General features: G+C 41.3%; 1 protein-coding gene across 4 annotated transcripts in view; it reads right to left on the reverse strand.

Moving 5' to 3' along the window:
- Positions 1 to 1,291: 1,291 nt before the first annotated feature.
- The window catches only part of il21r.1 (interleukin 21 receptor, tandem duplicate 1), a 21,516-nt gene continuing 7,616 nt past the window's right edge, over positions 1,292 to 15,191 (reverse strand). Inside the window, 9 exon segments of one of the 4 annotated variants that reach the window (XM_070449144.1) lie at positions 1,292 to 2,431; positions 2,537 to 2,618; positions 2,732 to 2,828; positions 3,028 to 3,199; positions 3,290 to 3,435; positions 3,563 to 3,747; positions 3,919 to 4,051; positions 4,170 to 4,257; positions 4,367 to 6,589. In XM_070449144.1, the coding sequence (XP_070305245.1) occupies positions 5,888 to 6,589 (702 nt within the window). In that variant the 3' untranslated portion in view covers positions 1,292 to 2,431; positions 2,537 to 2,618; positions 2,732 to 2,828; ... (4 more) ...; positions 4,170 to 4,257; positions 4,367 to 5,887. 4 annotated transcript variants of the gene reach the window in all.

The following is a 15,191-nucleotide window of genomic DNA, read 5'->3' on the forward strand; positions in this document are numbered from 1 at the left end:
GGAAAAACAATTGGAACCATTTCCCTGTTTGACCGCTAGGTTTTATGGGTATAATGACTGTGGTACTCTATGACCCTATAATATTACAGCTCTCAGGAGGACTGTAGCCTTCTGTATGTGTGTGGGTAATTGGTCTCCATCAGGGAACTAGACTCAGTAGCAGGCCGTTTTCTTTCTTGTGCGGATGGTCAGGGGGCAAAGACATAATTGCAAACAATTTGTAGACWAAAAATTGACTGCAAGAAGCCCAAACAGATATATTTGACTAAAACATAATAATTTCAAACCTTGCTGACATTTATACATGATAAAATACAGTATATCTCGCTATTATGCATGGGAATACTTTGGAACAGATTTCCTAAATTAAAATAACTTGGAGCTGATTTACTTTTGTTTTAAAGGTATTTTATGTCTAACATAAAAAGAGGGGCCAAATAGAATCAAATGCGGACGTCAGTTGGGGAACCCTGGCCTACATCCTCTGCCAAGAGGTCTGACCTTTATGGCACAGGTCGGTGGTAATACCGTAGCAGATAACCAAAACCAACATCATTGCTATGTTAAATGAACAATCCTTCTAGATGTAACATTACAGTAATGTAAAGAGATGGCTGCAGAAGCATAGGCCTAGCCAAATTTAGCCGACTAAACTCAACGATTTACGACCTATTTGAGCTCCGACTAGCGTTAGCGTGGGCAGACTGCAGCTCCGACGTCACATAAAATAAKGTTTTTACAAAAAGAACGATAGATTTCAGCACTCAAAGAATAGCCCGCATTTACACGGGACAATGTAATTTGTAAWTGCGGACTATTCTTTGGGTGCAGAAATCCGTAGTWTWAAAAAATAAATAAATAAAATGACATCGGAACTCCAGTCCGCCCACACTAGACGCTGCTCAACTCCATCATCGTTGAGTTTAGTCGGCTAGTGCTGCCACAGTTTTAAAAGTGTTGGTCGGTCAATCAATTGCTCAAATTTGAGAAGACATCTGCACACACGGATGTGCTAAGGTAGCAATATAGCTAACGTTAGCCAGTACCAGTGCTAGCTGCTGACTGTTAGACCCAACACCGAACATGAAAGTGAATCTTACCCGCAAACGCTAAACTGGTTGCTTGCTGACATGGATGGAAGTCATAAAGCAAGCTAGCTACGTACTGGGTTCGTTTCCGAAACGTGACGTCATATCACAACAAACCATTTTACTCTTGTTCATTTGTAGCACGCGCATATGTTTTGAAATTGCACCAAGAATGAAAGATAAAGCAAGTTGAAGACAAKTGGTTGGCTATACATATATATTGTTGCAATTGTCTTTACTGATAAATATAGCTACTCATCTACTGTTTTGCGAAATAGAAAACGATACATATAAACCATACCAATGTATTATTGTATTTACAATAGCGAACAAGTATGTAATACAAGACAAATTAAAGGACATAGTAATTACAGGATTATCAAACTACTTTCAAAATATTACATAGAGCTCAAATTGTCATCCAAGAAACTGCATCTCGCCAATTTCTCTTCTAAGTGTTGAGTCGCAGCATCCTCTGGTGGTTAAGTCACATACTGAAGGATCAATGGCTCTAGTGCCATCAGTGCAYACAAATTATGAAATGAATTGGTCCAAAGTAGCTATTTAAACTATCACACAATTGATACAGTAATTAAAAAATMTACATTATTTCAAACGGACAAAACACATTTCATTACAGTGTAATATACACAATTCWACTWKAGAATTACAAATAAGAAACTGRAAATGATCATAAGTCAACATTATGTTATTTAGGAAATTGTAAAGACTATGACACTCCTTGCTCAGTACATTTTCAAAACCCAAGAGGTAGGCCGTCTGTGTCCTATTGGCATATGATGTAACATTTGGTAACTTCACTCAGTGGCACAGGTTTCCTCCTTACCTGGTCCCTCTATGCAATAACTCTTCAAGGGGTGAGTAGAGACCTTTTTTGGCACAACGTTGGGGATAAAACCTTTAGAGGTTTCGTGTAGGATACAGTAATCAGTACATATGCATTCTGGCTCACTAGATACAGGACTATTAGGCAGTGTTAGGAGTGTTAAGTCCTCGCATCCAGAGTCCCCCTCACAGGAGACCGAAGGGTCCTGAGAGAAAGAGGTGACCATCCCTCCAAACTGGAGCTCTAGTGGAGAGCAGGGCAGCTGGGTGTAAGGAATGTCCCCTGGACCATTTCCATTTGGACTGTGACTGCAGACCCAGTCCATCACTGAGGGACCAACATAGGGAGTGTGAACTTGTGCTAGGGGATATGGTGTTGTAGCTGAACAGTCCTGGTCCTCTGCTATGGGTTTGGCCTCAATAATCAAAGTATCGATGGTCAGGAGCTCTTCTGTTTTGTATGTTTGTATCAGATTGTACTCTGACTCAAGCCAGTTCTATAGAGAAAAAATGATTAAGATATAAACTGTATTCCAGGGACCATTTTGAAGATGTTATGGGGACCACTTTGGGAAAATAATAAATTAATTAGTAGACGTTACCTGGAAATGTTTGTTATCTTTGTGGGGAGGTTTGAAAAAAGGGGCTGGGCTTGGCACATCATAGAAAGCTTTTATCTTCATTCTATGACACAAATGATTGTAAATGATTTGTGTTTGTGTGCTTCCAAATCAGCCTCGCTCTCTCATGACACAATTTTTAAGTATTTGTATGGGTTTCTGAAGAAGACCAGTTACCTTGTAGTGGGGTTGTAAAATACAAACAACAGAACTCCAGCAATCACACAAACTGGAAATACAAACTTGCTGAGGACAAGGACTATAGTTGGTTCTGCTGAAGGAGAAAATTAGTATATGCATCAATGGCTGTGTTTAGACAAGCAGCCCAATTCTGATATTTTTTCCACTAATTGGTCTGTCTAAACACAGCCTAAATGGTTTGCCATAGCATATTTTGGGACAATAACAAAGAGGCGATAGGTAAGAGTGGTAAATGATTTAACTAGTTTGTCTCCAAAGCAGATCTCTCTCACCTTCCTTTGCATCAGTCCTCAATTGCACAAATGCACTCCACGGACTCCACTGTCCTTTATATCCAGAGGACTTATATAGCTCGGATCTCACTTTCAGAGTATATGTGGTATCTGGCTCAAGTCCAGATCCATCAATTAAAATAGATTTGTTTTGAGGGGACACACAAAACCCCTGAGAAAAAATCCAGGAAACAATTTAGCAAACAACCATTGACTTTAACAATTGAAGCATGAATTTTATGATGGTAAAGATGCACTTTACCTCGTCCTCGCCATGGTCTTTGTAGAAGAAGAGTTGGTAATGGAACTCTGTTATATAAGGATGGTGTTCATATCCACTTTGCCAAGTGCATTTGTAACCCTCTGAAGTCCGCTGGATAYCGAGATGACTTGGAGCTGTTGGTTGAACTGATGACAGAGAGTTAGTCATTACACATATTTGTCAGCTATAGAAAAACATATTTTGCACAATCATAATTATTTCATGCAATATTTCATGAATTGCAAATCAATATAATCTTCGCAGGGAACTTACTATTTTTGAATGGTTCAAAGCCTGTCAAGTTTGATTGGCAGTCAATGTTATAACAAAGKTGTACATTGAAACAGTCCATGTCATTAAATGAAGAGCCGTGATACGTTACATTCTTATCAAAATCGGCCACAAATGTGCAACCATAACTGTCCCTCATCTTCAACAGTGGACATTTGAATGTAATCCTGTGGAAAAAWTTTAATAATTTTTGTGATTCAAATGATATTAGAAATGATTTATCCTCTGCATATTTTTTCCCATTTAATGTTGTCTATTCATCTCTCCACTTCATGCAATGTACAGAACCAAGAGATTTATAACATAAGAATCCATCATCAGCACACAATAAGGCTCACCCAACTCCACCAGACCAGGTGAAATTCAACCAGTAGTGGGTGTTGTTGACACCTGCAGGCTCGTCAGTGATGCTCAAAGTACAGGTAATTGTAAACCAATAATCAGATACACAGGTGAGTCGATCTGTCATTTCTGTGAAGAAACACACCCTTTTATCACAACCCATGTCACCTATGTTATGATCTTTTACTCCTGGACATGAATCTGAACATGAACAAAAAGAACAGTACAATGGAATATTGTACAGTACCTCCAGAAGAACAGCACACTGATAGTTGGATGATGTACCAAACTGCACAAAGTGCCAGTAGAAGCTTCATCTTAGCATGAGTGTAGGGCTAAACCAGGAACAACATGTATAAGTCATGTATAATGTGCAAATTATGCATTTTATCGTAATGTGGAAAGTACACAATTTAAAACATTTCTGAGAAAGGTCCATACTACCTTGTGCATGGGTCTTGTGGATAGTGCATCTCTCAGAGAGAATGAATGAGTGAAGTCAATCATCCTAATACTATAAAAACACGATGAGAGGAAGTCAGGTCCTGCTATCATATGAAAGCTGTTCACTTCTCCACGCCTTCTTCATGCCTCTCTGTGACAGAGTTGATTACTATCTAATTGCTCAAATTAACCCATCGTAATATTTTTTATGAACATTTTATTTCACATTACACACTTGCAATAAAAAAAGGTGATATGTTGGTGTATAAGTCATATTTAAGCATCATGAATATAATGAACTAAGCTATAGTTTATGATAATATTCCTGAAATTCATATAAAAATATGTTTTATCATACTCTTCAGTGCAATCAAATCAATCTGTTTCACACTTCTCAAGGATTGTCAACGGAAACTAGACAGTGGTTTAACTCATTGTGATAACAGTGCAACGGCAATATCTAGATTATAGAATTCGATACCTAGTGGCGAGTCAATTTATCAGATGTAGCCTTCCGCTGCTGCCAAGCTTTTAGTTCACAGTCACAAGTAGCTATAATTTCTTATCAGCAAATGAGAATGGTAAAGAGAAATGACAGAACTGCATTAAAGCAGACCTAAATCTGTGTTCTGATGCATTTATGCATCGTACAGAAAAAGGAGACTAATATCTGAATGTTGGAATGTTCCCATAACTTAATAATATTGTTTTGACCTTTATGGGACTTTATCATGCATATGAGAAAAAAAWTGTACTTTAAATGGGCAATCATTAGTTGAAACAAAATGGCCACCAGCCTCTGTTTTGGTAATATCTGAGGGATGGGCCTGGAGAAATGTAACCACTCATAAATTCATAGACAGCGCTATTGATGCAAGGAATGACCATCCAATATATCAACATTTTAAGCATATTTTGAGGCTGTACAGTTTTTGTTTCCACTTACAATGTTTACAAACATTGGAGTAAAACAAGCTTATATATTGTCTTCTGATTGGGTATGACAGTTGAATTAAGCTCATGAGGCATTTAAAAGTTATATTCTTCAATAATAAATGAGTTTATATAATTAATTTATAAGTCAYAAAATGGATGTAGCAACTGTGGATTGTTCCTTTAAAGATTTAACAAGCGATTGAAAATGAATGCAAACTCAATTGGATCCATTGTCACAAACATAAGAAACATTAGATGACAAACATGATGTAAAAACAATACCCTTTCCACATGGAAATTGCATGAGAAATGAAGCCGTAAAAAATGATTAATTACATGAAGGCCAAAATCTAGGTTTGGGAAGGCCAAAATGACTAATCTACATCTATTTACATAACGCAACATGACAACTACTGTCAAACAATATTATTGTATTACTACGACAAACAATTTTTATGTTGGGAAGWAATCGTTCGTACTCCACTTWAAAAAAAAACATGATGACAATATACCTATGSCAGMGAAAGTAAGGAATTTTACAAAAATGCTGAAGCACTGTCAGTGACACAGGAGATGATGGAGAACTCACATCGTCCTGTTCTGTCCTGAGTTGGTTGAGTCCTCTTGCATAGTGTTACCCATCACCCACTGTTTGACATATTCAGAAGGGGAGCTGCCTACCCCACTCAGTAAAGCAGAGTCTATCTGCTTCTCAGACTCAAAGTTAGAGTTCACAGGACTGCTACAGTCAGACTCAACAAAGACTCCACTGTCAATGGTGTCCACACTGTCCAGATCCAGCACCATAGGAGGGTAGCCGTCCTCTGAGTCCAATGAAATCTGCTCTGGTTGYTAGTTGCGGGCCTGTAGCTGGAGCTGCCACRTCATAGCASGCAGGCCCYTTGATGCCCGTCTTCCACTCTGCCCAGATAACCCTCCTTCCTCTTCTGCCCCAGCACCAAGAGGGCCCTCCGCCTCASTGTCSATACCTCCTCTGCTGCCTCCAGTATATTGGGAGAAGCTTTCCCCACCTTGGCTGCACTTGTATGTCACCCAAGAACTCCCTGACAAAGCTCCTTCCTCCCCAGACACCATCACAGTATCYATGGAGATGTGTCCAGCAGAGTGACAGGTGCCCTGGTCCCCACTGCTGCTGCTGCTGTCTTCCTCCACACTCAGCCTGGACAGCCCGAGGATGTCTAGCTGCTTCTCAGTCATCCTCTGTGTAGGTGGGTGTTTCTCCAAGGGATCCAGCTCACTGAAGACGAAGACAGGTCCAACCCATTTCTGCAAAAAGGAATGATAAAATGGATGATTAAGGAGCAARAGGTACACTTGAGGTGAAAGGTAGGCCTGCCCGGTGCAGAAACAAACCCTTGCCCCTATAGGCTCATACAGTATATATATACTGTATACTGTATATACAGCATGCCATTTAGCAGARGCTTTTTTCCAAKGCGACTTAGTCATGCATGCTTAKATTTTTCACYTATTGGTGGTCCSGGGAACCAAACCCACTACCCTGGCGTTGCAAGCGCCATACTCCACCAACTGAGCTACACTTGAATGKAAAAGGTTGAATGAGAGCTTATCACTGTTATTGGTAGCAGGTCATGGTAACCTCGGTCGTCAATATGAAGATCGATCACAGAAAGAATTACCTTTTTTTCTTTTTTAACATTTAGAAATGTTCATGAAACTGGTGGCAGTTATTTTGTACAACTCTGAACCCTTCTAGAGCAAGATGTTGCCTACAGATATGCATGGACAASGTTTTTCACCAGAATACCTTATCTGGGTGAAGAGCCATTCAGCAGAATCTAATCACTGTTTTTCATCTGAAAAGACTGCAGTAAGTGCCCATACTGCACCACTAACAGCTGRCAGAGAGCTAAAGAGAGAGGGCATTTAAAAACATCTACCTGACTGAGCTTATCATATATTGACAAAATGCTTTCTTTATAAAATGTAATTTGCTGTGAGGTTATTTTTATACTATATGATCAGGGACTTTATGTGCGTTCATCGCTGACATTGAGCTTATGCTATAAGACAGCATAGATAGTACAGCTATGTCATGCTCCTCAACTATAACCAAACCCTGTCGACTTCCTCATGACTATGAACTTCTCACAGAACATCTGTACAGTTCAGAGAAATGTATACTGCTTAGTGAAAGGGGAACATAGAGTAAGTACATCCTTTATAAAAACGGATTAGTTTAGGTTTACATTAGGTTGAGCAGGAATACGATCTAATGTGTCTCATGTGTGGCAGAGAAGTGAAGATACCAATCTACAGTTTTTGTAGTGTGTGCAATATCAGTGTCTTATATCTGTGGGCTGCTGCAAGAGTATGTTTTCACATGTTCCAGTAACTCTGGTTTATCTTTCAATAGCTTTTTCKTGCCTACTAAATCTTTTGAAATMATGTGACTGTCATGGACATGGCCATAATTACATATGAGGACACCGAAGCAAATTCAGGGGGTAGCCCCAACTGGGACTCAAACCCAGGTCCAGTGACTGTCAAGCCATAACACCTTTACTAATACACCAAGAGGTCCAAACCTCTTGATGAGGTCGCTAGGTGTTGGGTTAAGGTCACTACATTACCAATTACCTTCAGGAGAGTGTGTCTCCACGCATCTCAATACCAAATTCCTCACGTGTACACTGCTTTCTGATGGCCGCCCTTGCTCCATCCCACTTCTGACACCAATYTAGCAAATTTGGGGGTGTAGCCCCAATGGGGACTCGAACATAGGTCCAGCGACTGTCAAGTCAACACCTTAACCGTTACCATTTGGGCTCCCGAGTGGTGCAGTGGTCTATGGCACTGCATCTCGGTGCTAGAAGCGTCACTACAGACTTCGATTCCAGGCTGTATCACAACTGGCCGTGATTGGGAGTCCCATAAGGCAGTGCACAATTGGCCCAGTGTCGTTAGGGTTTGGCCGGGGTAGGCTGTCATTGTAAATAAAAAAAATAATATGCCAAGAGGTCCAAACCTTTTGGCTAGGTTTTGGGTTAAGGTTGCTACAATATAGTTTGTACACAATAAAGAAACTAAATTATGAGTCTAAATATATCTACATATTGCTCCCAGCGTTGATCAAGCTGAATTGATACGAGAATTGCGATGGCAATACCTGGGTTATGGGTTCGATTCCCACGGGGGACCAGTACGGAGGAGAYAAAAAAGTATGAAATTGTATGCACTCACTACTGTAAATRGCTCTGGATAAGAGCGTCTGCTAAATTACAGAAATTAAGACGATTATATTCTTGATCTGACCGAGTTCTAATCGCGCCTGACTCTTTGCCAACGAATAGTAAACAGTGGTCTGTTCGTTATGTTCACCTTCGTTCCCCGGARTTTCCTTTTTAGTAGCAAATTCACCACTCTCTTAAACGGTTAACTCCACCCACTCGCGAACAGGCCGGGGCCGTGAAACGAGCTACCCAAGCTCGGAGTCGGCTCAGTTGAGTAGGCTAAACTGGAAATGCTGCTCGGCTTCTGACAGTGTTTGCGAGATGCCGGACAAAAGACGATTTTGAAACCGTCCCATGACTCCTGCCGTGTCTACAGACATCCCCCAAACAAACAAAAACCGACTCTCGGAGAATGAGAGCACAACTGGTAAATAGTCAAGTCAGTCAGTCAGTCAAGTGGCTAGCTGCCGGTAGAGACTTCTATTGCAGTAACTTTGAAGGGTCCTTGCTATTCGGAATCCTTGGTACGTCCCTAACGCATTATAGTTGAAATGTAAAATAGTTACGGTAAGGATTAGGTAAGGTTTAAGGTTTGGGTAGGGGTTATGGTTAGGGTGGATAGCACTAACCAACGTTGAAGTGCTCTGGCTAGTATTATTTAGCCAGATAGAAGGATGAAGTAAGAAGCTAACGTTAAACGGAGCCTACCTCAGCAGGAYCATCATATAGGCTACTAAGTTATCATAATAACTTTGCTTTACAGAGAGTTTGCTACTGAGACATTGGTGTGGTGATCGAGGCTGAGGCAGGCTGCAATGCATGCAGGAGGAAGCAGAGGAGAGAGAGGTTAGCACAGTGATTCCCAAAGGTGGGGTCTCTGCCCCATATTTGTACTAGTCTTATCAAACAAGGTAGGAACTTAAAAAGAAGATATGTTTCAATATGAACATCTCGACATGGCCTACATTAAAATGTAATTAAAATGCAAACAATACAGTTATAAAAATGGCATACTTTTCGTTTATATCAGTGAATGTTCATCTTATCCATTACCCACTTTTTTTGTACCACTACATCACTGATATTAATACAGAATRATAAGTAATATTCTAATAATTAATGTGAAGGTGATAATATGATTATCTGTGTGCAGTGGTGGAAAAACTACCCAATTGTAATACTTGAGTAAAAGTAAAGATACCTTAATAGCAAATGACTCAAGTAAAAGTGAAAGTCACCCAGTAAAATACGTTATTTTACACAAACTAGAAGGTACAATTTTCTAATTTTTAAATGTATTTTTGGATAGCCAGAGGCACACTCCAACACTCAGACATAATTTACAAATGAAGCATGTGTGTTTAGTGAGTCCACCAGATCAGAGGCAGCAGGGATGGCCAGGGATGTTCTCTTGATAAGTGCGTGAATTGGACCATTTTCCTGTCCTGCTAAGCTTACAAAATGTAACAAGTACTTTTGGGTGTCAGGATTTTGTTTTTAAAGTACATTGTCTTTTCGGAATGTAGTGGAGTAAAAATAAAAGTTGTCAAAAATATAAATAGTAAAGTACAGATACCCCCAAAAACGACTTAAGTAGTACTTTAAAGTATTTGTACTTGAGTACTTTACACCACTGTCTGTGTGCTCCAGTTGGATATCTGTTTGTGCGGAGCTTGATTCGTAATGCCTAGGAATACAAACATGAACACTATCCACTGAGTGTACAAAACATTTGGAACACCTGCTCTTTCCATGACAGYCTGACCAGGTGAAAGCTATGATCCTTTATTGATGTCACCTGTTGAATCCACTTCAATCATTGTAGGTGAAAGAGAGGAGACAGGTTAAAGAAGCCTCGTGACAATTGAGACTTGGATTGTGTATGTGTGCCATTCAGAGGGTGAATGGGCAAGACAAAATATTTAAGTGCCTTTGAACGGAGTATGGTAGTAGGTGCCAGGCGCACTGGTTTGAGTATGTCAAGAACTGCAACGCTGCTGAGTTTTTCACGGTCAACAGTTTCCCGTGTGTATCAAGAATGGTCCACCACTCAAAGGACATCCAGCCAATATGACACAAGTCTGTGTAGTATTGGATCGCATTTGACACCTTGTAGTCCCGACAAATTGAGGCTGTTCTGGGGGKAAAAGGGGGTATAACTTAATATTAGGATGGTGTTCCTAATGTTTTACAAACTCAGTGTATGTAATTTGAGGAAAGCGATATCTACAGTATGTAAAGAGTTGATGATTTAATGATTGTATCATTACAAATGACTGAACAATCTCTGATGCTACGTGTCAGTGAGAATCATTTCTCATATTTTCCCCCTTTCAGGGGTATAACATTACAACTGTATTGCTGATAGGCTATCTGTTTGTCAATCGAATGAGGTGAATGAACCTACAGCAGCCAAGGTGATAATGGCTGGGGTAATTTTTGCTTATTTTTGCTGTTCTCCGAATAGCATTTGATAGTTTTTTAATTGTATAGAAATGCAGTAAATAAGCTTCAACTTCATTTAAAAAAAAATCTGACCCCTCTTTAACTCAAACCTAGTTACGACCCTGGTCATGGACACGTCTTGGTGTCTTTTTCTGAGATTTTTCCTAAGATAATTTCAAAGGACAGCTTGCAAGATTGTGGTTTAGCTACTGGTGTTCTGCCAGACTCTCTGCAGCCACAGAGGAAGTAAAATATTTCAGCGCTCTTTTCAAATACTTGCATTTTCACAATTTTATGTGAAAAGYTTATTTACATCTACCCATAAATGATTTATCATCATCTATTTGTTTTGTGTGTGTGTGTGRGRYTYRGRGTGTGTGTGTGTGTACGCGCAATAGTTCTGGATGATATGAAAAGGGATCTTTTGGACTGATCTCAGAACAAGTCCACATTGTGCCCCACCAAAGCCCAGCCCYGTACAAATTGATAATGGCATTCTGAATAGGCACTTGTTTTGACACCATGGGTTGTTCACTGACTTCAGACAGAGAATCTATGTCTCTCTCTACACATATTCTTTCAATGTTGCCCTTTCTCAAAAGATGTTATTTTTATGCAAGGCTTTCATTTTCCCATGGACATCACTTCCCCCTACTGGATATTGATGTAACTGTAGTTGAGAGACCAGCAGGGGCCTCATTTATCAAAGGTGCATATGCACAAAAAAAGACTCTTGCGTGCGCCACAAGAGAATTGAAATAATGGTCTGCTAATAAAAACATAGCCTAATGTTTTTCCGGAGTGCAGTCCAAGGTAAACACAAAAATAGTATGTGTGAATATTGAATGGGAGACATGATATGAACAGAATATTAAATTATATTAATTTGAATATTGTACCTGTAGCTCCACCCCAATGAAAAAAAAACAACAAAAAGAAAAGTGGTCAKAAAAKTAAAAACAAAAAGAGTAGACCTGGTTTGTATGAACGTTGAGGCTTGGGCACTGGGGTAGACCTGTTTTATATGAGTGTGCCCATGAATTTACTTAGTTTTTATGAGTAATGGGGTGTAGGGATACACAAGGCTCATACAGCTAATGGGTCTGGATGGATGTCTATTTGCCTATTCAAATCCTTTCTGGCAGCAAGTTTGTGGTAGGAATAAAAGTGAATGGGGTTTGGGCACATGTGTTATACCACTGTATTATGAGTTGATCTATGAAATGATTAGCGGAATACTTGGGGAATACAGGCCTAGGCAAAGTGGGGAACAGGGCTGGGATARGCAAGTAACAGGGATGAGGTATTTTGGCAAAGGAACTGTGGTCTAGGGGTAAGAAATAGGGCTTATAGGGCAAGGATACAGGTGAGGTTTTCTGGTAAGTCTCTAAGATCTTTCCACACCTGGATTGTATCTTAATAATCTTCCATTATTATTTTCAAAAATTATTTAAGCTCTGTCAAATTGGCAACCATTTGCAGGTTTTGCATAGATTTTCAAGTAGATTTAAGTCACAATTTTAACTTGCCACTCAGGAACATTCATTGCCTTCTTGGTAAGCAACAGCAGTGTAGATTTAGCCTTGTGTTTTAGGTTATTGTCCTGCTGAACAGTGAATTAATCTCCCAGTGTCTGGTGGAAAGCAGGCTGAACCTGGTTTTCCTCTAAGATTCTGCCTGTGCTTAGCTCCATTCCGTTTATTTTTATCCTGAAAAACTCCCCGTCCTTAATGATTACAAGCATACCCATAACATGATGCAGCACCACGATGCTTGAAAATTTGGAGAGTGGTACTCAGTATGTGTTGTATTGGATTTGCCCCAACATAACACTTTTGTAATAAGGACAAAAAGTGAATTGCTTTGCCACATTTTGTGCAGTATTATTTTAGTGCCTTGTTGCAACAGGATGCATGTTAGAATATTTTTATTCTGTACAGCTTCCTTCTTTTCACTTTGTCAATTAGGGTAGTCTGTGTGAGTATACAATGTTGTTGATCCATCCTCAGTTTTGTCCTACTCACACGCCATTAAACTCTGTAACTGTTTAATAGTCACCATTGCCTCATGGTGAAATCTGAGCTGTATCTTCCTCTCCTGCAACTGAGTTATGAAGGATGCCTGTATCTTGTAGTGACTGTGTTATTGATACAAGTTCCATCAAAGTGTAATAATAACTTCACCATCTCAGATGGATTTTAATGTCTGCCTTTTTTTTAACCAATCTACCAATAGGTGCCTTTTGCGAGGCATTGGAAAACCTCCCTGGTCTTGTAGTTTTCTGTGTTTTGAAATTCACTGCTCGACTGAGGGACATTACAGATATTATTGTATATGTGTGGGGTACAGAGACGATCGAAAATCATGTTAAACACTATTGAGTCCATGGACTTATTATATGTGACTTGTTAAGTCAATCGTTACTCCTGAAACTTTACTTAGGCTTGCAGAACAAGTAGGTTGAATACTATTGACTCAAACATTTCAGCCATTTCATTTAGGATTTTTTTTTGTAAAAAGAAATTGAAAAAACTATTCCACTTTGATATTATGGGTTATTGTGGTGCAGGCCAGTGAAAAAAAATCTATCAAATTTAATCTATTTAGATTCCGACTGTAACCAACAAAATGTGGAAAAGTCAAGGCCTGTGAATATTTTCTGAAGCACTGTACTTTTCACAATACAATTGTCACGTCCTGACCATAGTGCTTATGTGTTTTGCTTGTTTTAGTGTTGGTCAGGACGTGAGCTGGGTGTGCATTCTATGTTGTGTGTCTAGTTTGTTGTTTCTGTGTTCGGCCTAATATGGTTCTCAATCAGAGGGCGCTGTCAATCGTTGTGCCTGATTGGAGAATCATATATGGTGGCTTTGTTTTGTGTTGGATTTTATGGGTGGTTGTTTCCTGTCTCTGTGTTTTTGTCTGCACCAGAAAGGACTGTATCGGTAAGCACGTTTGTTATTTGTAGTTTGTAAGTGTTCACGTTTTCGTCTGTATTAATATGTTGAACACGGAATACGCTGTGTCTTGGTCCGATCCTGCTACACCTCCTCTTCAGACGGAAGAGGAGGAGGCTGCGTTACAGAACCACCCACCAAACTCGGACCAAGCAGCGTGGCTACGGGCAGCAGCAGCAGCAGCGGCCCACTACACAGGACTCCTGGCATGGAGGAAATTCTGGAGGGAAAAGGACACTGGGCTCACAATTGGAGAATATCGCCGCTCTCGTGAAGAAGATGGAGGCAGCTAAGCCCAGGAGGCGGTGGTATGAAGGAGGCAGCACGGAAGCGTGGCTGGAAGCCCGAGAAGAAACCAAGGTCCTCCAAGCCCGTTCTTCGCCGTCAGGCGCGCCCGTCTGTCCCGAGCCGTCAGAGCCGCCCGTCTGTCCCGAGCGTCAGAGCCGCCCGTCTGTCAGTGCCGCCTAGACGCGTAGTTCAGGAGCCGCCTAGAGCCAGCCAGTCAGGAGCTGCAGAAGCGCCAGCCAGTCAGGAGCCTGCCAGAGCCGCCAGCAGTCAGGTAAGCCGAGAGCGCAACCAGTCAGGAGCCGCAGAGCCCCAGCCAGTCAGGAGCCGCAGAGCCGCCAGCCAGTCAGGAGCCGCCAGAGCCGCCAGCAGTCAGGAGCTGCAGATAGCGCCAGCCGTCTTGAGCTGCCTCCAGTCATGAGCTGCCCTCCATCCTGAAGCTGCCCTCCAGTCATGAGCTGCCTCCAGTCATGAGCTGCCTGCGGCTTCCAGTCATGAGCTGCCCCTCGTCCGGAGCTGCCCTTAGTCCGGAGCTGCCTTCAGTCCGGGCTGCCCTTCAGTCCGGAGCTACCTCTCTGTCGGAGCTAACCTCTCTGTCCGAGCTACTCTCTGTCCTGAGCTATCTCTCTGTCCTGAGCTATCTCTCTGTCCTGAGCTACCTCTCTGTCCTGAGCTACCTCTCTGTCTGAGCTGTCTCTCAATTTAGTGGGGCCTTGGTGAAGATTCCTAGGCCAAGGTCGGGGCGAGGGTTGCCATCAAAGGACGCTAAGGAGGGGACATAAGACATGGTGGAGTGGCGGCCTCGTCCTGCGCGGAGCCGCACCGCGGACAGATGCGCCACCCAGACCCTCCCTTGAGTTTTAGGGGGCTTCGGTGTCCTCACTCAGGAGGGGGGTATGTCACGTCCTGACATAGTGCTTATGTGTTTTGCTTGTTTAGTGTTGGTCAGGACGTGAGCTGGGTGGGCATTCTATGTTGTGTGGTCTA

The sequence above is a fragment of the Salvelinus sp. IW2-2015 genome, linkage group LG20 (assembly GCF_002910315.2).
Source record: "Salvelinus sp. IW2-2015 linkage group LG20, ASM291031v2, whole genome shotgun sequence".
In the NCBI taxonomy this organism is placed as follows: Eukaryota; Metazoa; Chordata; class Actinopteri; order Salmoniformes; family Salmonidae; genus Salvelinus; species Salvelinus sp. IW2-2015.